We start from the raw sequence: 23,786 nt of genomic DNA on the forward strand, positions 1-23,786 counted from the left end.
CCTTCATGCAGCTGTGCACAAAGCCCACGCATACAACAGTTCCTTCCCACGGAAAACAGGGATGGTTGAGACCACAGGATAGATGTTCTAAACCTGGGGACAAAGGCTGGCACAAATGGATCAATTTGTAAGGGTCAGGAACATCTTGTCTCTGTCCATCCCCAGATGAGGCCCCCTAGGGCTGCCCAAAAGGACCAAAAGGATTAGCAAGAGTCAAAGACTAGTTCTGACCAGGTACCGCCAGCTCAGTGTAGGTCCCAGCTTGTACTAAAACTAAGAGACATGTTGAGGGCTGGCTGAGAATAGCAGCTTCTGACAGCTTCAAGCACACATTGGGCAATTCTAAGTTCTGCATCCCACAGAGCAGCAGCATGCCCCTCAGTCAGTCAGTCAGTCAGTCAGTCCACATCCCACAGAGCAGCAGCATGCCCCTCAGTCAGTCAGTCAGTCAGTCCACATCCCACAGAGCAGCAGCATGCCCCTCCGTCAGTCAGGCAGTCAGTCAGGCAGTCAGTCCGTCCTCCTTTAGCCTCTTGCACATTTTACCACTGAGGACGGAGGACCTAACAAAGACTCCGAGTCACATGTGTCTCCCCCCACTTCCAGACCATGACTATATGGACTGACACAGGAGAGGGAGAGTCATGCAATTGCAGGTCCAGGATGGGGCTCTCCATGGTGACTGCATACACCACGAACCATCGGTGCGACCAAACCAAAAGGCTAAAAGATAACTTCCACGCTTCTCACTCAGAAAAGCCAGCTAAAGAATGAGAGACTAGAGGGAGTTTTCCATGTTTATTCAAACTCTTCTGAAGCCCACTGGTCTGTTCCTGGTAATGTGAATCTGCACACAATGCAGATTAAAAACATGGAAATACAGTGCGTGAGGAGTCAGCTACGAAGTGCTGATGGAGTACTAGTGTTAAGTACAACCAAAGTCACGCGTCTGGAGGGCTGGGTGTTCTCTAGTCAGCCTGCTAGAACCACCACCTCCCCAACCTCCAGACCTGCAGTGTATCTCGGGGCTCAGAGCAGGACAACTGGGCAGCTCCTGGGGTCAGGGCGTGACAGTGGTCACAGGTTGGAAGTGTGGAGGATGTTGGAACAGTGAAGGCTAAGAAACTGCTGGGGTGGAACCCAGGACCTAAATCCCCACTGGTGTAGGCCCACAGCCCTTCCCAAGGCCAAACCCAGCAGCCCCGAGGAGGAGGCCAGTCCCCACTGGAAGGCACAAATAGAAAGGGCAGAGGCTTAGCCAGGCTGCTGGGGCCACATAAGAAAGGAGGAAACAAAGAACGTTTGCCCAAGCAGGGCTGGAGGGCTCTGGGGAGAAACCTTAGGTCCTGCCTGAGCCCTCAGACCACCTGAGCCTCGGCTGGAAACTGTGCCACTCCAGGAGACAAGTGCATGAGAAATCCAGACCAGGAGAGACATGGTGGCCGGATCCTGGGGGCCGGCAGGCCAGGTCAGAGTAAGGGGGCCTTGTGTCCCTCTGACAGGCTGGCAGTGGTCACAGGTGAGTGGAGAATTCCCCAGGGGGAAGAAGAAACTCTGTGAGAGTCACAGGAAGTGGGGGAGGGTGCGGGGGAGGGCTGCTCAGGTCACACCATTGGCTCACCCCACCGGTTGAGCCATCTTGGCGTGCAGGCTCTGGTGCGCAATGAGGTGTGCACGCTGCTTGAAGCTCTTGTCACACTCGCCACAGCCAAATGGCCGCTCGCCCGTGTGCACACGCCTGTGGTCTAGCAGGTAGGAGCGCAGGGAGAAGCTCTTGCCGCACTCAGTGCAGCTGAAGGGCTTCTCGCCTGTGTGGATGCGCTGGTGGTCAGCCAGGTAGGCGCTGCGGCTGAAGCTCTTGCCACACTCAGAACAGGAGAAGGGCTTCTCACCCGTGTGCACGCCCTGGTGGCGCACCAGGTCAGAAGAGCTGCGGAAGCTCTTGTCGCATTCAGGGCACTTGTGTGGCTTTTCCCCCGTGTGTGTGCGCTGGTGCCTGGCTAAGTCTGAACCCCAGCGGAAGCGCTTCCCACACTGTGCGCAGCTGTGGGGCTTCTCCGTCACTAAGTTCCGAAACTGGCGCCTGCGAGTGGGCGGCCGCCCCCGACGTGCTACCACCGGCTTGTCCGGGGCTGTCCTCCTTGGGTTCTCACTCTCCCAGACCTCGGTCTTGGCCTCCTCGGGCTTCCAAGACATAGGCACTTCGTTCTGTCCCAACAATGCTGTCACTGTCTCCTCTGCAGGGGGCTTTTGGCTTTTGGGTCCCAAACCTGCAAGGAGAGAGGGGAGCCTCTTTTTAGTCCCCCTTGATTCTGGTTCAGGAAGAGAGCTGAAGAGATGTGTCTTAGAGAAATCTCCCTGGCTTTCAGGTTCAGGCTGCTGTGGCTCCCATCAAGCCTAGGTCTTCTCATCTACGAAATGACTGGATGATAGGCAAGCAAGATGGCCTCAGTGGGTAAAGTCACTTGCCGCCAAGCCTGATGACCAAGCCTGAGGCCACCCCTCACCCCCAACCTACATGGTAGAACGAAGCCTAGAAAACCATCCTCTGATCTCCACACATGTCCTTCTCTGCATTGTAAACAAAAGAAAAACATTAAAACGCAGTTTTATTTCAAAAGTGTTTTTAATGGGAAGATGACAGAAGGTCAACAAACGAGCAGTTCTGAGGGAACCTCGGGGACATCAGCTGAGCTGATCCTTCTGAGAGGTGCGTGCCATTATAAAGACCTCTGCCTGTTCCCTGTACCAGCACCCCGCTTTCCACAGGTGAAGCCACCAGCACACGCCCAGCCCACTGAGCACAGCTGGCTTAACTCTGTAAAAGAAGGCATCAGAACGTGCAGCTATGGTGGTCCTCTCCCACTCCCTTCCTTAAGTTTCATCTCTGCAGAGGACAGGGAGGAACTCCAAACGTTCAGAGTACTACCAGTAAAGTAAGATGGGACCAGGGAACATGAGGAAAGGGCCTGACTTGTGTGGCTTCAAATAGTGGGGTACAACAAGGGCTCTTGTTTTTTAGCATTTCTGTGGCTGACATGATCCATCGATCTCACTGAATCCCAGATTTTTATGTAGGGGCAAATATTCCCGCGTGCCAGACTGAGAAGATGCCCATACGAGCCCTCAGCCTGGAGCCAGCACAGGGAGAGCATGGTCGACTGCTCACACAACTCAGACACAGAAACTTGAACATCATCGGGAGCTGCTGGGGAGACTCAGGAAAGGCTGATCATGGAAGGGTGGGGGAAAAGGCAGGATTACAACAGAAAGAGGGGACCCGATGGATCTGCTCACCGAGGGCAGCATCCCGGGAGTTTTCTCTCTTGATATCCCAGAAGAGGTTTCTCTGAGCAGGGTCCAGGGAGCTCCATTCTTCTCGGGAAAAATAGAAAGGGATGTCTCCCAATGCCACAGATTTTTGAAATGGGGAGATATGACCCAGCTCAGGTCTCCCAGGTAGCTGTGTGTGAGTGGGGACAGGAGGGGTCAAATTATGTAGTCAACAGCACCAAGCCTTTTAAGAGAGTATAAGGACTGCTAACTCACATCAACTTCAGAGGCAAAGCAGACATCCAACATCTCTCCTGTCCGTCTCTCTTTAAGAACAGGGGGCTGGGCTGAAGGAAAAGAACAGAGCTTCGTACAGGCCAGAATCAAGGGCTGAGACGGATGGCTTCACCTACACTTGCAGGTGCACACCTGTCAGATGCATGCATACATGTACGCGTGTGACTGAGCTTCCGTGCCTGCCACCCTCAGGGCAATTCTAGAGAAGAAATCTAGCCCCTGTGCAGCCACACGGCTGACTGAAGAGTTTTGCTCACCGTGGCTGTGCTGCTCTTGGGATGCACGTAGCTGCTTCTGCACTCCTGCCTTCTCGGGAGATGCTGTAGCTTGGAGTTCCTGGACTGCTGCCTTAGGCTCCACCTCTGAGAGCTCATCCTGTGCAGAAACACATAGCATGCCCATCACACAGACCAGCCTGGAGGTAGGGGATGCCACAACTTAATCCTGGGAAGGAAATACGGGAAACAGCCCTTGGGAGGCTAAGGGTTGGGAAGGAGTAGGGATCAATGGAGGCCCAGAAAAGTTCAGAAAAGAATGAGATACCAGACATTTCATGATCAAGAGGCCCCTAAAATGCCAAAATTATAGTCACTCAGTAAGGGAGAAATGGGGCAGGGGTGGTCCTCCTGCCGAGGGCAGAACCCACACCCTAGCTGCATTAGTACACCATCTCCAGATCTCCTAGTGTCAGGAAGGAAAGTCAGCAGGCTACCCTTAGACAGCTCTGCTTCCTTATACACGTCTGGAGCTCTGATGCACATCAGCGTAGACTAACTACAGCAAAGCATGAATACTTGTGTGGACCTAAACCTTCCTGGACTCACTTGGGAGGCAGAGGCAGGTGGACCTCTGTGAGTTCAAGACCAGCCTGGTTAACAGCAAGTTCCAAGACAGCCAGGGGTTACACAGAGAAACTCTGCCTCAAAACAAACAAACAAAATCCAACAACAACAAAAACCACATTTCTGGACCATAACCACTTTAAATTCAATAAAGTCATAAAGAACAGAGTATATTTACTTAAGACAACATTGGCAATTTTTTGTTTGTGCTTCTCTGGACTTGGTGTTTTCCCCCTGCCCCCTGGGCCCTGTGGAGACTCATCTCCATGAAGATGGTCTCTATTCTTCAAACATGGAAAGGACTCCTCCCTCACCTGTGGCCAGGTTTTCAATGACTGATTCTGTATGTCCTCCACCAAAGCGACAGCTTCCTCACCGCTCCCAAGGTGCTGTGTCCTCACCCGGGCTTGGATCTCCCCAGGTAGCACAGCCAGGAACTGCTCCAGGACCAGCAGTTCCAGGATCTGCTCCTTGCTATTCAGCTCAGGCCGCAGCCAGCGGCAACAGAGCTCCCACAGCTGGCTGAAGGCTTCGTGTGGTCCGCCCGCATCCCTGTAGCAGAACTGTCGGAACCGCTGGCGGCAGGCTTCTGACTCCCTGCTGTTCACTGGTTGGGCATGCTCCTGTTCCCAGGAGCAGTCTTCCACCTTCACAATCATAAGTCCTTCTTCCTCCCCAGGAGCAGGGTCTTGGAGCTCCTGGAAGGATGCCATGCCCCAGCCCAGCCTAAGGCTCAGGGCTGGTCAGCCTTAACTTGAGGCTCCAGAGCTGAGCCTCTCAGTCTCCCAGAGGGATTCTGTGTGTGGGCTGGGCTGGCATCAGGACACACCTGCCTATGGAAAGAGTAAAAGAGCGGTATTTGAGGGAGATCGGAATACACCAATCTGGAGGAAAGTCGGGGGACTCTGTTATCTACTCTGTGCCTCTGAAGCCTCTTTATGGTTTAGTGCAATGGTGTACTCTGTGTAACTGTGTATTGGTAACACAGACCCACAATCCTTCATCACCATGTCTGACATCCCAAGTCTCGGTTTTTTTGTGGCCCGTTTGGCAGCAAAACCTAATGTCACTCATTCAGAAGCAGTACTGCATCTGTTAATATGAGCTTATTTTTACCTTCATGTATAGTAACTTTCCAAGCTTAGCAGCGACACTAAGCATGTCTATGCGGTAGGTAAAGCTTCCTTGAGCTGGCTGCAGATGGAGCTCAGTCGTTAGAGTGCTTGCCTAGCATAAGTGATCCACACCACTACCTTGAACTGGGTGACATGGTATATATTTCTAATACCAGCACTCAGACGTTCAAGGAAGAAAGATTAGAAATTCAGGGTCATCTTTGGCTACGTGGGAAGTCTGAAGCTGGTGGGCTGCAGAGATAGCGCAGAGGTTAAAAGCATTCACTGCTCTTACAGAGGAGTCAGGTTTGCTTTTGAGCACGCACATGGTAGCTCAGGACTATCTGTAACTCCAGTTCTAGGGGCCCAATTCCCCCTTCTGACTGCGCACACACCACATGCAGGTAAAACACTCACACGCACAGAATAAAATAACTAATTCTAAAAGAAACGTTTTTAAATCACTGAGCTATGTTTTTCAACTATCACTGAGTGCTGTTTTTCAAGACAAGGTTTCTCTGTGTAGCGCTGGCTGTCCTGGAACTCATTCGTAGACCAGGCTGGCCCCAAACTCAGAAATGCTCTTGCCTCTGCCTCCCAAGTACTAGGAGGCATCTGCCCCCATATGTTTTCTAAGTGGATATACTTCAATCGTAAAATTTCCCTGGGCATAGCAGAACATGCTTAGTGGTGCGTGTCTAATCCAAGAACTGTAGGAACCAAGGCAGGAGTGCCCAGAGTTAGCAATCAGTCTGGGCTATAGAGCAAAACTGTCTAAAAAAATTATAATTATTGTGTTTAATTATGAGTGTGGTTTTAAGACCCTCTACTGATAGGCCATACTGTAATTTTTCTCAAATTTGAAAACTCACAAATTTATGGGGCTGGAAAGATGGCTCAGTGATTAAGAGTATGTCTTTGTCTTGAAGAGACCCCCAGATTCGATTTCCAGCATCCAACCATTTGTAATTCCGGTTCTGGGGTATCTGACAGCCTCTATTGGCCCTTCTTGAGCACTGCATACATGTAGTACACTTACATACATGAAAGCAAACACTCAAGACATACAAAAATCTTTGTTAAAGAAAAGCTTACAAATTTCAGAAACATCTTATTCCACATAAGGGACAGGTGGTATAAGAGGCCTCATGGACACCATCCAACATCATTTATTCAACAACTATATATGAATGTATGGTATGTATTTGTATTTTATGTGGTTACTACTTCACATACTCTCATAAGTGTGATCTGAATTTTTCTCTTTTATTTCAAAAGTCTAATTAGCATGAATATCATAATTTAAAGAACGGGAGGGAAGTGTTAAAATATCAATGTTTTCGATTCACTGACAATATGATATATGACGGTGTCATATTTTTCCCATGCTTTTACTGAAAATTGTTATCTTCAGAATCTACAAGCTCTTGATGTGTGTTTTACATAAATGAGATCTTATGAGCAAACCATTTTGGATTTCGCGTTTTTTCACCTAGCAACGTTATCTTCGTAAGTGAACCTATAAGCTTCCGCGGCATGGGAGTACTCCAGTTTCTCAACCAACCCGAGTGATGCATTCGGGCGGTTTCTAATTCTTCTCCACTACCACAAGCACTTCATTTACGCTTCTCTTCACGAGCCTTCAGTCTCATCCTCCAGTGACCGAGGTGTCCTCGGGGAGGGCCCGGACTCACCAGGGTCGCTCGGCAGGACGTGGGAAATGGGGACGGTCCCCAGCAGCCTGGCGAGGGCGGCGGGCTCAGCGGTGCTGCCAGGAGACTCGGAGAGCCCGGAGCCGCCGAGGGCCGGCGCTGCTGAGAGAAGAGCGTCCTCTCCGGCCGGCGTCTCGAGCACCGAATCCGCACGAGCCCGTCTGAGAGAAACGCCGGTCCCGCCCCCAGGACACACCGCCCAGAGACGCGCAGGTGCTCAGAGCTTCCCCTCAGCTCCCGGGGCCGGAAGTTCGCGCGGGGGTCGCTGGGAAACCAGCTGGCGCATGCGCCGGGATAAGCACTTGGAGCTCGTATCCAGAATGCCGTTTGTCCCAGATGGGTAGCCAATGAACAGGGAGAATTCTCTCGTGTAGCCAATCTGACACCCTACAGCTAGAGATTTGGAAGAAGTCTCATTTTTGCCTTCTGGGTCGTTCTACACCTAAGTCAGGTCCTTGGGAGATCTAGGAGCTTCCCGAAAAGTGCGGTCTAATTAGAGCGGAGCCTCCATCGTGTGCAGTATCTCCTGACCAGCAGTTCCATCTGTACTGAGCTGAGGAACAGGAGTCCTGCTGCCTAGCGACACTGAGCAGGAGACGCCCCTTTACCCAGAGCATGTGTTAAGCATTGTTGCAACTTGTTAAAGTCACTATTGGTGTTAACGGTAAATTACCTTTATGTTGTAAACATCCTTGAAGTTTATTTTCCTACAAATAGACAAAAGGGGCAATTTGACTCCGTAGGCAACTGTTGGACTTTCCTTGCTTCCCTTGCTGCCTTGAGCAAAAGAACTGTTAGTCAAACAGCCAGCCGGATTGACCTCGTGTCAGCACTGGCTATCTGAAACACTCAGTGGACACCTTGAGAAAACTACACGTGGATCAAACCTGATTATCCCTGCAGCTTCAACCAGGGCTGTTTTGAGATAGGCATCAGTTCTTGCTGTCACAAGCCTCTGGATTCTAGCTACCCTGAAGCGATGTCCACGTAGACTACAGAGGGTACATTTCCTTCTCCTGTAATTGATTGCTAAAAGGCAAGGCTGCAGTTGTCCAAACACCCCTTCCCAGGGTATATAAGCAGGTCTACCGGACACACAGCAGGCCGGGAGATTCTTGTGTTGCCTTTCCTGGTGTTGCTGTATTAGTTCAAGTGAAACTCCTGAGTTCTTGCCTACTTGGAGTAGTGAAGGCTGTTATTCACGTCATGCACCCCAGACCTATTGATCTCCCCAGCTCCTCATATCTGCCCTTCCCTTTGCAACCTCCCCCCGAAATAACACACAACACAACAACAACAACAACAACAACAACAACAACGAATCTCACTGTGGAAGCTGTAGTCTGTCACAATGTGTTGGTTTTTTTCTTTAAAAAAATTATGATATGAGTATTTCACCTGCATGTATGTGTGTGTGTATACACACACACACACACACACACACACACACACACACACAGAGCATTCATCCATGGTGCCTCTGGGGGTCAGAAAAGGGCATTTGATTCCCTGGAGTTATAGATGGTTGTGAGCCACCATGTGGGTGCTGGGAGACACACTCTGGTTGTCTCTTGTGGAAGCCTTTTGTACATGTGGGGTGGGAGTAGTAAGTGTGCATACTTATTCAAGTGTATGCATGTGCTTGCGTGTGTGTGCACACGTGTGTGTGTGTGAGTGCACACGTGTGTGTGTGTGTGTGTGTGTGTGTGTGAGGTCAATACTGGATGTCTTTTTCTCATCATTCTCCGTTTGTTTGTTTGGTCTTACTATGTGGTTCTCTCTCTCTGGGTTTAGTGTAGTACAGAACAGGAAAAGTTTACCCTAATGGGCTGAGCCCACCAGTGAGGCAGCACCAGTTATCCAATATCCACTACTTCCATGGCTCACATGTGTATTCTTGAACAAGAAACCTCTAAGTTTTGAAGGTCTTCCTACACGTTTAAGGTGGAGAGAAGCAATGCAACACACCCATGTTCACCGAGCATGTTCTCTCTGCCTAGCGTCATTTAAGGCGTTCTGTGTAGACTCTTTCCTCAGAGCCAGACACACACACGATAGTATGATGCTGTCTGTACAGAGAAGAAAACCATGGCAGGGAAGTAACGAGCAGAGCCTCTTCACCATCTTTAAATGGATAAATAGGTCATTAAAATGATGTAAATGAGGGATTGGGGATTTAGCTCAGTGGTAGAGCGCTTGCCTAGCAAGCACAAGGCCCTGGGTTCGGTCCCCAACTCCGAAAAAAAGAAAAAAAAAATAAGAACTTAAAATGACATGAATGTTTTAGGGCAGGAGGTGGTGGCATAGGTAGAGGTAGGTGGCGTTTGAGTTTGAGGCCACGCTGGTCTACAGAGTGAGTTCCAGGACATCTAGGACAATGGGGGGAGCTGTCTTTACCTTGACGTCTGACTATTCCAGTACACTATTTCAGCTTGGTAAATTCAAACTATTCACACTAAACAATATCTTAGTTAAGGTTTCTATTTCTGTGATGAAACACCATGACCAGAAATGACTTAGGAGGGGTTGGGGATTTAGCTCAGCGGTAGAGCGCTTGCCTAGCAAGCGCAAGGCCCTGGGTTCGGTCCCCAGCTCCAAAAAAAAAGAAAAAAGAAAAGAAATGACTTAGGGAGGAAAGAGTTTATTTCAGCTTAGAATTCTCAGGCCACATTCCATTGCTGAGGGAAATCAGGGCAGAAACTCCATAACAGACCTGGAGTCAGACACTGATGCAGAGGCCATGGACCGGTACTGCTTTGTAACTTTAAATGTTTTCAAACCTTATTTTTTATGATGGTTCTTAAACATTTTAACCTCAAAAAAAAAAAAACATTTTAACCTCCCTTTAGCCCACTACCCACCAGAGGTAGTTGAAAAGAAAGAATACTGGGCTGGGGGGAGGTGGAATGGACCTGTTTAGAGAGGTCCTTTGGAACAACTTCCGTCTGTGTTGTCTGGAAATTGGCAGTTCAGTTCACAGGTTAGCAGGCAGCGGCAGCTCGATCCACTCGCAAACACCTCACAGATACACCAGCTCCATTTCTGTAGTGTCAGGTCAGCAGCAGCAGTGACACGACCTAGCAGAGACAGCCAGGCCTCGGCCTCAGCTCCAGGAGAGACCAACAGAACACCAGGAGAAGTTCTCGGCTGTGCCTCTCTCAGGGACGTGAAGGTCAGCAAAGATGAGAGACCCACAAGCGTGGCACAACTGGCTGTACCAGCAAGCCAAGTTCTGCTTCTGTCACTCCACAAAGTCCTATTTACACCCTCCAAACATCATGTGTCCTCCATGTGACTTTTCTCAACGTGGGTTTTGCCTCAGCATGTGCATCCAATGAACCCCAGTCTTCGGAAGCAGCAAGAAACTGCAGCAGGCCACCAGACGTTTTCTGATGCATTTCTCTCTCTGGAGTCCTGACAAACGCAGCTCAACTACGCAGTGCAAGGTGGAGCAAGACATGCGAATCCTTAGCAAAGAATCCTTCCTCACTCGTCCTGTCCCGTGCTGCTTTAGCAGATCATCCTAGCTCCTGCGTCTGCTTCAGTGAAACATTCCTTTGTGATTTTGCCCCAGTGAAACGTCATCCAACTGGCTTTCCAAAGAATCCTTAAGTTTCCACTTCATATCCCCCTTTCTGTTTAAGAATTGTCCTCTTGGGGTTGGGGATTTAGCTCAGTGGTAGAGCGATTGCCTAGGAAGCGCAAGGCCCTGGGTTCGATCCCCAGCTCCGAAAAAAAGAACCAAAAAAAAAAAAAAAGAATTGTCCTCTTCGCTAACATTAGCAGTCTATACGCACTAGAAACAATTATAAGAACCATCACATTTTAAATAAGTGGCTTATGTACAATATAGTGAAACAATAGTCTAGTAAAACAAGCTTAAATTTCTCTCAATATACATTAATTAAAGAAAAATAACTTAAATTTCTATTAATATCAATATAGAATAATTCTACTAATATACACTAATTAAACAAAAACTTACATTTTTATCAATAAACAATAATTAAGCAAAACAACCTAAAACCCTAGATGACAGCAATCATAGCACATCAAGCAACCAAAATGATGCACCCCAACTTAAAGAGAAAATGGTTAGTCTGAAAAAAGCTAACTGCAGCCTTTATTACTCAGTCTCTGCATTGTCTGTCTGTCCATCTCTTCATGACGGATCACCTGGCCTAGCCCTTTTGAAGTTGATTTGCATGTGTTTTCTGAAGAAATCAGTAATTGAGACAGTCTGAGAATTATTTGGGCTGTTTGCTTTGTGGAGACATCCTTGTCTCCGGTGATAAGAGATTTTCCCTGGTCAGATCTGATTTTTATAAGTTTTGTTGGTCTGATCTAATCCTTGTAAGTTTTCTTGGTATCCACATTTTTTTCATTCCCTGTACATACATAAGCATAAACCACATCCCCATCTTAAAACCATTGCAGGTTTCCATTGTAATGTCAACACATCCTTATAGTATATTGGTTGGACCAGTTGCTCAGTTTTTTGATAACGCAGTGTCTCTCAGCGGCTGTAGTTCCCTTCTCACCAACAGTAAGAAAGTTGAGTGTTTAGTCTGTCCCTGGGGGTTTTCATTCTCTCTTTTTGTTTACTCAGCATCTCTTTTAAGGCGTGATTGGCTCTTTCTGCTTGTCCTGTGGGATTGTGTGGTAGCGTGCTTTATCTTACGGTGTGCAGAGAATTGCTTCATCTTATCGGATACGTACGCGGAAGCACTCTCAGTTTTAATTGGTGCAGCTGACCCATAATTGCCATTATTTCCTTTTCTTTTTTTCTTTTTTTTTTTCTTTCTTTCTTTTTTTTTTTTTTTTCTTCCGGAGCTGGGGAACGAACCCAGGGCCTTGTGATTGCTAGGCAAGCGCTCTAACACTGAGCTAAATCCCCAACCCCGCCATTATTTCCAGTAAGTGTGTAATTGCACAGTCAGCCTTTCAGAACTTAAAGCAGTTGCCCATTGAAACCCCGAGAATGGGTCAATGGTATGCATGGTGTATATATCTTTGCTTTCCAAATTCTGGGAAATGGAAAACATCCACTGCCAGATGTCATTTCTTTTGGTGCCCCTAGGGTTACTACCCACAGGTAATGGAGTTTGGTTGTATAGAGAACATGTAAGGCACTTTTTTATTATTATTTTTGGCTTGTCGCCAAGCAATGAGAATTTTTTTTCTTTAAACCTTTCCCATTAACATGATGTTTCTCATGAAATTTTAAAGCTTCTGACATATTTCCTATTAGTAATTGGTCGATTTCATCATTTCCTTAGGCTGATGGACTGAGCAAACCTGTAGGAGACCAAATATGAGTAATATATAATCAATAATTTCTACTTCTGATGACCTCTTGTAATTGTATACATAGCATAGTTAATTCCGAGTTATCAGGTTCAAGTTCAGCAGTCTCTATAATTTTATTAATAGATTCAAGAGAATCTAGTAATACCCTAAGGATCGCATACAGTTCTAATTCATGAATCGATGTATACAGACTTCTGACCACCTTGCTTCTCTTATCTGACTTATAACCTGCCATCCCCATCTGGTTTGCACCCATATAAAATGTCAGTGCCTCTGGAATTGGTGTTCTCTTTACTGTACGTGGAAGAATCCAACTGGTTCTTTGTTTATATAAACTGTATATGTTTGCTTTTCTGATATTTGTTATTAATTTCACCCAAGAAGTTACTACAAGCTTTTTGTCAATTCTCATTAATCACCCATAATGACATAATCTCGGCATTTGTAAGAGGTCCAATAATTTCAGCTGGATCTGTTCCCGCCAACTTATAATTAATTCAGGAATCTTTTCTATATATATCTTTGATTTTTTTACTTTGTTTATTAGCTAAAAAAATTCATCCCATAATACTATCTTCCCTTTACATAATGAGCCCAGTAGGAGAATGGTCAAGGGTAAAATGACCAGAATACAGCCAAGTTGAGGATCATAGACTGCCTGGTTCCTTGGATCCAGATAAACACCCAGATAACACACACACACACACACACACACACACACACACACACACACAGAGCTCATCTTTACCCTGCCTTATGGCCCAGCTGCTGGGCTCTTCTAAACCTCCCAGGGCTAGCCTGACTTTTCCTTTACTCCTTGCTCTACACTCTAAATCTGCCCTCAGCTTAGTAGCATTTCTAATCTCCTGCCTGAGGAAGTGACCAATGGCCACTCTACCCGGGATCTCACATGGCTGGTGACTCTCTGTTCCTCCCTTCTCCTGTGTCTCCTAGCCTGCCTGCGGGAACCTGGAAGTCCCACCTCTTCCACCCAGCTGTTAGCTGCTGGCGTCTTTATGGATTGGTCAAGAATCAATTGGGGAACAGGACCTTCAGTGCTCACACACAGATTCCTGACCAAAGCATCAGAACCACCCCTACAGTCTCCTGGCAATGTTTGAGACAACGTACTTATCTTATATGTACTTAGTCCAATTGTAGGCCTCGGTCAGTTAATTCTCCCAATGATTTTTGACAATCATTAGCAATCTGTAACCCCCCCCCCATCATGGCAGAATTCTTTGTGTCACGTTAAGCATATTCCTTTTTTTTTTTTTTTTTCCGGAGCTCGGGATTGAACCCAGGGCCTTGCGCTTGCTAGGCAAGCGCTCTGCCACTGAGCCAAATCCCCAACCCCAAGCATATTCCTTAAAGTATCTTTGTCAGGATCAGCCAACAGAATGTTGTCCATATAATGATAAATTATAGATTGAAAAACTTGCTTACAAATAATTTTAATGTCTGTTGCACGAAATACTGACAAAGTTGGTCTATTTAACATCCCCTGTGGAAGAACCTTCCACTGGTATCTCTTCAGTGGATGACTATTAGTCAAAGTACGTCCGAGAAAGCAAAGCTTTCCCTATCTTTCTCACGCAAGGGTATTGAGAAAAAGCAGTCTCAATTATTATTATTAAGTCAATTATTATTATAGGCCATGACCTTGGTAACAAAGATGGTAGGTAGAGGAAGTCCAGGCTGCAAAGGACCCACTGGTTGAATTACCTTATTGATTACTCTTTTTTTTTTCCTCAGAGCTGGGGACCGAACCCAGGGCCTTTCGCATGCTAGGCAAGCGCTCTACCACTGAGCTAAATCCCCAACCCCCTTATTGATAACTCTTAAGTCTGTTATTATCCTCCATTTTCCTAATTTTTTTAATTATTTATTTTATGTACATGAGTACACTGTTGCTCTCTTCAGACACACCAGAAGAGAGCACCAGATCTCATTACAGACGGTTGTGAGCCACCATGTGGTTGCTGGGAATTGAACTCAGGACCTCTGGAAGAGCAGTCAGTGCTCCTAACCACTGAGCCAACTCTCCAGCCCCTGATTTCTTCTTACAACAAACACAGGGGAACTCCATGGGCTGGAGACTCCTCTATCCGCTGAGCCTCTGGCTGTTCTTGTACCAGTTGTCCAGGTGCCTGCAATTTTTCTTTGTTACAGCTCACTGCTCTTGCCAAAGGCTGGTTTGATAACCATTTTAGGGGCAAGGCCGTGTTAGCACTGCTTCATCATAGCACCCAGGACCACCAGCCAGGGGTGGCACTGCCCACAGTGAGGTGTGCCCCTCCATATAAAGCTTCAATCCAAGAATGTATCATAGACCAGTCTGATGGGGGGCATTTTCTCAGTTTAGGTTCACTCTTCCAAAATCACTCAAGCTTGTGTCAAGTTGAAATAAAACGAACCATGGTTAAATTCTGGCCTCCGTGGTTCTGTCTAGTAACCAACATCCTTTTGTTTTGTTTTGTTGGAACTTTTGCTTTTTGGTTTCTGTGTTTAAAGACTTACATATGTGTGTCTGCTACATTCGCTGTATGTGGTATTCAAGGAGCAAGAGAGGGCAATGAATCTCCCGCTCCTGGGATTTACAGATGGTTGTAAGCTGCCCAACTTAGGTCCTCTGGAAGCCCTCAGAACTGTCTCCCGTAGCCCAAGCTGGCCTAAAATTTGCTATGTAACCAAGTATCTTAGGTACTTGATTTTTTTTTTTTAGAAGATTTTATTTTATTGTATATGAGTACACTGTAGCTGCCTTCAGACACACCAGAAGAGGACATCATATTCCATTACAGATGGTTGTGAGCCACCATGTGGTTGCTGGGATTTGAACTCAGGACCTCAGGAAGAGCAGTCGGTGCTCTTAACCACTGAGCCATCTCTCCAGCCCCGGTACTTGATTTTTCTATTGTTGTGCCAAAACACTAGGGGCTGGGGAGCTGGCTCAGCTGTTCAGAGCACAGGGTGTTCTTCCAGAGGATTCGGGCTCCATTTCCACCACCCACGTGGCAGCTCGCAACTGCCTGTAGCCCCTGTTCCAAGGGATCCAACGCCCTCTCACAGACACATGCAGTCAAATCCCCAGTATACATAAGATACGTTTTTTAAAAAGGCACCATGACTAGGGAAGCTTATAAAAGAGAGCAGTGATGTGAGGTTCACAGTCTCAGTCATAGTAACTATGGCAGGAAATGTAGCAGCAAACCAGCCGGCAGGCATGGGGCTGGAGCAGTAGCTGAGATCTTAGGTCCTGGTCTACCATTCTGGAAGGCAGAGAAGAGAGAGAGAGAGAGAGAGAGAGAGAGAGAGAGAGAGAGAGAGAGAGAGAGAGGAGAGAGAGAGAGAGAGAGAGGAGAAAGAGAGAGGGAAAGAGAGAGAGAGAGAGAGAGAGAGAGATAGAGAGAGAGGGGCAGACAGGCAGAGAGACAGAAAAACAGAGAGGAGGGAATGGTGTAGGCTTTAGTCTTTGCTGATGCGGCATTTCTCCAGCCACAGTTGGAGCCTTAAAAGCTAGTTTTTGGGGTTTTTTGGTGGGGGTTTTGCATCCTTGCTTGCTTGCTTGTTTCAGATTTTACATTTCTTTGGGGAGTGTGCATAGAGGTCAGAGAATTTTTTGACGAGTCAATTCCCTCCTATCATTATGTGGGCCCTGGGGCTAGTGTGATGGACAAGTACCCTTACCTGCTAAGCCACCTTGCCAGCCCATCTTTTGAAAATTTCCTTTGAATTGATAATTTATGTGCAAGCTTCCAAATAAAAAGTGCTTGCAGTGAAATGTTTTAGTCTCTCTCTCTCTTTCTCTCTCTGTGTGTCTGTCTGTCTGTCTGTCTGTGTGTGTGTGTGTGTGTGTATTATATACATATGTGAGCTCAGGCATATATTTACATAAATAGATAGACAGACAGATAGATAGATAATGAATAAAGTCAAGAAAATGTCCCTTGTGTCAGAAGGACGGACAACTCAGGATGGGAACAGACCCAGAGTGGTTCAGGGGAGCCAGGCTTCTCATGTGTTCTGTGGAGAAGTTCTTTATTCCGCATGTCCTCCAAGCCCGACCCGTGATGTAATCGTGAGAGTTGTGACTTGTATGACTTGAATCCTAGCCACCTTCCTCAAAGAGTTCCGGGGTCCTGGGTCTTTGTTCTTAGGCCGTTTGTGCACAGCCTCAGCTGGAAACTCTGGTTCTCCAGAGGTAGAGAGTCTACGATTGTTTCCTGTAACCTGAACTGCCCCAATATCAGCTTGAAAGAAGATACCAGTATCCAGGCAGGTTTCCACATCCTCACGTAGGTTCTTCTCCCTGATTCCAAGCAGGACTTACGGGATTGGGGATTTAGCTCAGTGGTAGACCGTTTGCCTAGCAAGCGCAAGGCCCTGGGTTCGGTCCCCAGCTCAAAAAAAGAAAAAAAAAAAAAAAAAAAAAAAAAAACAAGCAGGACTTACAGACACCACTCACACCTACTCCCTGCCCTGCTCTCACCAGCAAATGGCCCTGTGTGAGCTCAGTTTCAGTGACAGTAGAAACTGGGTCGATAAAAGAGAATAGTTGTTTATCCCACAAAACAGATACCCAATGACGCAGCCTCACAAGCGAAGCCCAGGTGCTGCCCGCAGTCTCTTGTGTACTGTGGGAGGCACACATGTACAGGACCGCCACCAGATGCCACCAGATGCCACCAGATGGGAGGCAGCCAGCACCTGCTCAGCCTCTGCCCCGAGGCTTGCCACGAACCCCCACTCTGCTGTTTTGGTCTCTGTCACCGCTTTGAGGAGAGCCATAGGTCGGATCTTCCAAGACCTTAGAATTCTAGGGCGTGGGAAAGCATAGGGGGAAGGAAGGGGTGACCTCATGCTGGTGAGCCTGTCTCTCCAACAAAAGTCCCAGGAGGAATAGGCGAGCTTTTAAATCCCAAACTGGGACAGGCCCAAGATGCTATGAAACCCTAGTGCAGCTTCTGGGGTTGGGGGGTCCCTGGACAACTCTGGCAGTCTAAGGAGGCACAAAGGCTCATGTCCCCAACATTCAGCGGAGTCCTTTAAAGCCCCTCCAGCTAGGTTCAGCCACTCTACGTTTCTAACTAGCTTCTCCAGCAGACCTGCGGCAGTTGCCTCCCATCTAGTTCTAAATGTCTGGGAGTCTCGCTCAGTCCTCTAGGCTGAGTGCAGCCAGAAGCCTACTGTTTGGTCATCCTAGCTCTTCCCTGTCCAACCAGTTGAGGGGAGTTCTGAATCACCCACTCCCTCCACATCCAGAGGTCCATACTACATCCGTAGAACCCTCGCAGGCTCCCAGTAAGACTTATTGCTCTGCAATGTGGTGCCGCGTGCAAACCCTTCCACTGCTCGCTTCCACACCACCCTTCAAAGCTTCCGGTATTCCTTCCAAATCCAGCACAAAGCTCCCTCCCTCCTGCCAGCTGCTGGCTCGGCTGAATCCACACATCCATCCTTCATCTCCCCTGTCCCAGTTTTTAAGAGGCAAGCCTCATCCCTTAGGACTTTTTGCAGAGGCCACATAAAACATCGGCTGTTCAAAAAGTATTGTTAGTCCTTTTTCTTTTGTTTTCCATCGATCTAAAGAAATAAAATGCAAAGAACTCACTCTTGTAACAGTGAGCAACACCCCCACACACACACACACACCCTCCGCCCATGGACGAGACCACACCATCTACAGTAGCAAAACAAAGGCCGGGCTTCGGGGTGCGTGCAGGAGGGCTCAAGAGGCACTGAAATAAAGAGGCTTTTGAGAGGCCCGCCAGGCGGCCCCTCTAACTCCAAGAAGCCAGAATGGCTGGGGCTGGTCCTACCAGCTCCTCCGACCGCGGCCACAAGGTGGCAGTGTCGGTCACGCTCTCCCACAGCCCCAGGCCAGCATCTTACAAGCTTCAGGGCTGCATAGATGGTGAGACATAACTCTCTCCTACAGATCTTGTGTTGTCTGACTTATTCGATTTTGGGAGCCCCCCTTTTTTTTAAATCAGGGTTTTGAGACGAAAACAAAGGACGTCACACAGTGCTGTGGTCTGGTTGAACACTGCCAGTGACGGGTTCTAAGTTCTGAGACAGCCTTTTGGAATTCAAAAGTCCAACTTCCATTAAACACCCTCCCCGCTTTCTCCTTGACAGAATCTAACCTTAACGTAACCCAGAGGCAGAGAATCAAAAGAAGTTGGCGCTGACCTTCTGTCTACCTGGTTTTCACAGTCCGTTGCAGAATCACAACCCGATACCTGTATTGATTGTTTACTTGCTGGCAGGCAAAGACGTGATCTTTTTTATTCCTCACACAGCCCTGCACTGCAGATGGAGTCTCCAGGGCAAGTAAACTAAGAAGCTGTGATGAGAAGAGTCTGCCTGCCCACAGCGAGGACCTGAGGAGAAGAGTATAAAGCCCTGCAGCCTGTCCTTCATTATCTGCCGCAGAGGGACTGGGACAGTAAAACTTCCAGAGCAAAGAAGGGACCTGTGAGATGGCTTTCCAGGTAAAGACACCTTCGTTCCATCCCCAGAACCCACATGGTGGGAGGAGAAAAGTAATTCTGGTAAGTTGTCCTCTGAGCCACATACTTAGGGACTGAGACAATGACAGAAAGATGCACAGGAAATAAAAATTATAAAAACAAAGTCGGCCAGGTGGTGGTGGTGTATGCCCTTAATCCCAGCACTTGGGAGGCAGAGGCAGATGGATCTCTGTGAGTTCAAAGCCAGCCTGCTCTACGGATCCAGCTCTAAGATAGCCAGGACTACACAAGAGAAACCTTGTCTCAAAACAAAACAAAAGTCAGGTCAGGGTGACTAGCAATTCTGCAGGAGACTCCTTGAGGTGGGTGGGGGCTTGGTACCGGCCTCTCCTGGCCGTCTTTGTTCCCGAGGTTCCAGATTCTCTGCACCCAGGTTCTGAGGTTCATGACTTGGCCTCATTGGCCATCCACCTCAGTGAACACTGTTTAAACAAATAAGGATCCGGGCCAGAAGAGATTGTAATTACCTCTTCTCCGGAATCATTCACCTTGAACAAATACAACTCAGGTGCCTGGAGATAAAATAAAGTACAGTAATATCACAGTGGGTCTCTGCCTCAAGGAGGCTTGGGTGGTTCACAAGAAAGTGAGCCACATTAACCGAGATTCAGGGTTGGAGAGAGAACTGAGTCCACAAAGCTGGGACACAGCACGCTCCAGTCCCAGGGAGAGATTCTATCTCAAAAAGATTACATCTGAGGGGTTGACCTCTGGCATGAACTAACTCTCTCTCTCTCTCTCTCTCTCTCTCTCTCTCTCTCTCACACACACACACACACACACACACAAACAATGCACATGCACACGCAGGCAAAAAATACAACCATAACCACTGAAAGACCCTTTATCTGTGCCATGCATATGCAATCAGAAGAAATTAGGGACATCCCCTGGATGCTTTAGCTGACACAATGATGATCCACTGTTGCTGCAAACACTCCAACCCAAATAAGCCTGTGCAAAGAAGATACAACTCAGTTAATATGAACACAAGCTGTGCACCTAGATTGAGCAGATCCACCACTACACCTCTACATTCCCAGCTGTGGGATCCCTTATCACTTGCGGTTTCTCTGGGCCACGTGCTTCTGCTCCATTTTCCTTCTCTTCCCTCTCTTCCTCCTCTTCCTTTCTCAGTCGTCCTCTTCTCTAGAGCTCCTCCCTTCTCTCTAAAACTTTTCAGCTCTACCTTCCCTTCCCTTCCCTTCCGCTGCCCAGTCACGAGCTCTAGTCTTTATTTTTCAAGTTAAAATGGGGAGAAGTTTCCGTTGAAGTCACCTGAGTACCTGATTCACTCCTCATCCCAGGCAGCCCCTCCGGGGGAAGCAAAATTAACATCAAAATACAAAGAGCACCAGGGCAACCCCCAGCAATCCAGACTACAGCCCGAGAGCCAAGGTCAAGCCAATGTGTACTTGGTTTGGGTGACAAGGTTTTGGGTTTGTTGTTGTGATTGTTTGTTTAAGGTTTCGAATTATTTCTTTTCTTTCTTTTTCTTTTTTAGATGGAACCTTCTGTGTAGTCCTGGATGGCCTGCAGCTTGCTATGTAAACCGGCTGACCTGGAATTCACGGATCTGCAACTACCTCAGCCCCATGAGTGTCGGGATTAAAGGTGTGTGTCACTTTAGTATTTACCCATAGCTATATTTAAAGGAATGCACACTCCTCTTACTTGGCATCACCTATGAGTTGGTTTTGAAGCCATCCGTTGATTAGTGTACCAGTCCCTTCCCTTAAGGTGACTCTGCCCAAAGTAGATAGGTTCCGTTCTATTTCAGTGTGTTACTGTGTATATCTGTATAGAGCAAGTGCTTCCAGGGCTAGAGAGACAGCTCAGCCATTAGAGCACTAGTCGATTTTCCAGAGGATCTAGGATCAATTTTCAGCGCCCACTAGCGGCTAACAACTATCTGTAGCTCCAGTTCCAGGGCTCTGGCGCCCTCTCCTGGTCTCCGTCAGCATCAGGCACGCACGTGGCGCAGACTTACATAAAGGCAAGTAATCATGAGCACAAGAAAGAAAATTGCAGGGGTTGGGGATTTAGCTCAGTGGTAGAGCAACGTGGGAACCACAACTGGGGGGTGAGGATGACTATAGGAAAGGCAGATAGGTATGGAAGGGCCGCTGGTCAATACTATGTCAGGGAGCGAGTGTATTTTCTCTGTGTCTTCAGCAACACAAAGCAAGACCAATTCCAGGAAGATAAACAATGCCACAAATGCTTACATGGCAAGTTTAAGGACACGGTACCTGTCTGACTAAGGCTAGGACAGTCTCTCAAGAACGCATGCATAAAAAAAAAAAAAAAAAATCATCATCATCATCATCATCATCAATCATTACAAGAAGGAAGAAGGAGGAAAGGAGGGAAGGAAGAAAGGAAGGAAAGAAAGAGGAAAAGATCACACTTGGAATACATATAATATTTCTTTTTCGAGACAGAGTTTCTCTGTGTAGCCCTAGCTGTCTAGCTGTTGTGGAACTTGCTCTGTTGCCTAAACTGGCCTCAAACTCAGAGATCTGCCTGACTCTGCCTCCAAGCGCCGGCATTAAAGGCGTGTACCACCACTGCCTGGCAAATAAATGTATATTTCTATAATCAGCTGGGTTTTTTCTAAAGAATATGCCACCTCTAATATGAATATACACGTCCTGCACCGAAATGTGCAAACCATTTGAAGGCAAAATTTAAAACATACCTGAATATATTTATATACAGGTGTAGTAGCACACACCTGTAATCCCAGCACGTAAAAGGCAGAAATTCTAGTCCAGCCTGGTCTCTACATGGGGGCCAGCCAGGGGTACAGGGCTAAGAGCCCTAGCTAGTGGCGCTGGAGGGAGTCAGTGGTTCGTCTGCTTACCACCCTGAAGAACCGAAAACCGGACGAGTTCTGAACAGTAGCCTAGAACTGTTGTCTGGACAACAGCGCAGCTTTGTTGAGGGGGGGGGGGTGGTGGTGGTGGTAGGGGGGGTAAGGAAAAGGGAAAGTTGCTGGGTCAGCGGTGATTGGCTGGTTTTTCTCGTGCCCATCTCCCTGGCAACCGACCAACTAAAGACAGAGGAGGGCAGGGCCCCTGGTGTGGAAAAAGCACCCTCAGACTCCTGACCTGTTGCCAGCGGAAAATTCTGGGGAGCTGTTCTTGGCCAGAGCAGTGTCCATGTTTCCACCTCCGCAGGACAAAGACAGCTTTCACCCGAACCGTGAGCGGGAAACTCAGAAGAAAACCTGTTCGCTCTCAAAATCACACTAGTAAACCAGGCGTTCAGCAGCGGTCCACGAGCCCCCGAAGCTCCACCCCGACATCAAGACCCGGCTCAGGCTTCCTGTCCTTTCAGGACACCCCATCACCCACCAAATCATCAGTCGTTCCGTCACGCGACACTACTACTTCCTCGTATTTGTTCTTTGTTAAAGGTGCCCGTTTCTTCTGAAGGTTCTCATGCGTAATCTGTCCCTGCCGTCCCCACACATCCAAATGTGCCACCACACAGCCTGAGGAGCTGAAGTCACAGCCAACAGCACCCATTGTGGAAGTGAGTCAGTTCCCGCGCACTTAACACGGCTTTGCAGGCAGCCCCTACCTTCATTAAAGAGTTTCGGGGAGAGAAGCCCATTTCACAGGAGAGAGGCCTCCTCCTCGGTCTCTCACACTGAGCCACATTGCTGGCTAAGTGACAGTCGTCTGCATAAACAAACTAGGGGAGCAGTCTGTCTTTCAGGCCTCTTCTGAGAAATAACCATCGAGCCAGGCATGGTAGGGCATATCTGTAGTTCTCGCATCTGTGAGGCAGAGGCAGGATGACCAGTCGTTCAAGGTCATCTCTGATTCGACAGTGAGTTCCAGGACAACTTCAGATACTGGAGATCCTGTCTAAATGAAACATTTTTTTTCCCCAGACAGGGTCTCTCTCTGTGGAACCCTGGCTGTCCTAGAACTCTCTCTCTATAGACAAGGCTGGCCTTGAACTCAAAGATCCATTTGCTTTTACCTCCCAAGTGCTGGTAAATGGTGTGTGCCGCCATCACCACCCAGCCAAATAAAGCATCTTTAAGAAAATTTTAATGTTTTGATTATGTGTGAGATATGTGAGGATTATGTGTGCACGCGTGTGCAGGTGCCTGCAGAGACCGGTAGGCATCATCAAAACCCCAGCACTGGAGGTACTGGTGGTTATGAGCCACAGAAGAGTCCAGGGCTCAGGGAGTGCCAAGCGCCTCCGGGACACGCCAGCTGAAGGGACTCCTTTCTCCTGCTCTACAGTTTCAGAAGTAACTGGCTTTCTTCAGGTTGGCAAACCTGGACTTAGAAGCTTTTGGTCTCAGGTTGAGCCGGACGGCTTTCACCTGTAATCCCAGTACCTAGAAGGGAGAGGCAAGTAGCACCCGTTACATAGCAGTTCATGCTACCCTAGGTCTCACACAAACAAGACCTGGGTGAGATGGCTCAGTCGGTAAAGACACCTAGGACAGCCTGAGTTACACACCTGGGATCCACATGGTAGAGAATAGATGCTATGAGTAGTCTCTGACCTCAACAGGTGCACTGTGACACGTCTGCACACGCGAATAGATACCAACGATGACCACAACAATTTACTATTATTATTATTATTATTATTATTATTATTATTACTACTACTACTACTACCACTACTAACTGTGTTTTGGTTTTTGAGACAGGGTCTCTCTGTGTA

At 47.8% G+C, this 23,786-nt stretch overlaps 1 protein-coding gene and 1 long non-coding RNA gene across 4 annotated transcripts; both read right to left on the bottom strand.

Moving 5' to 3' along the window:
* Positions 1–784: 784 nt before the first annotated feature.
* Positions 785–7,489, bottom strand: Znf213 (zinc finger protein 213). Of its 3 annotated transcripts, none has more exons than XM_032912925.1 (6): positions 7,222–7,489; positions 4,727–5,245; positions 3,828–3,945; positions 3,550–3,620; positions 3,298–3,463; positions 785–2,270 (listed from the first exon to the last, which is right to left on the bottom strand). In XM_032912925.1, the coding sequence occupies exons 2-6, from the start codon at positions 5,123–5,125 to the stop codon at positions 1,618–1,620; spliced, it is 1,407 nt and encodes a 468-aa protein (XP_032768816.1). In that variant the 5' UTR covers positions 5,126–5,245; positions 7,222–7,489; the 3' UTR covers positions 785–1,617. The 3 variants fall into 3 exon arrangements, with proteins under 3 accessions (XP_032768816.1, XP_032768817.1, XP_032768818.1); XM_032912926.1 differs by lacking the exon at positions 7,222–7,489 and adding an exon at positions 6,400–7,215; XM_032912927.1 differs by lacking the exons at positions 3,298–3,463; positions 3,550–3,620.
* A 12,424-nt stretch (positions 7,490–19,913) lies between these two features.
* On the bottom strand, positions 19,914–22,606 carry LOC116910445. Its single transcript, XR_004389152.1, has 2 exons — positions 22,199–22,606; positions 19,914–20,039 (listed from the first exon to the last, which is right to left on the bottom strand). It is a non-coding gene; the product is annotated as an uncharacterized LOC116910445 (long non-coding RNA).
* Between the last annotated feature and the right edge of the window lie 1,180 nt (positions 22,607–23,786).

Source organism: Rattus rattus, chromosome 9 (assembly GCF_011064425.1).
Source record: "Rattus rattus isolate New Zealand chromosome 9, Rrattus_CSIRO_v1, whole genome shotgun sequence".
NCBI lineage: Eukaryota > Metazoa > Chordata > Mammalia > Rodentia > Muridae > Rattus > Rattus rattus.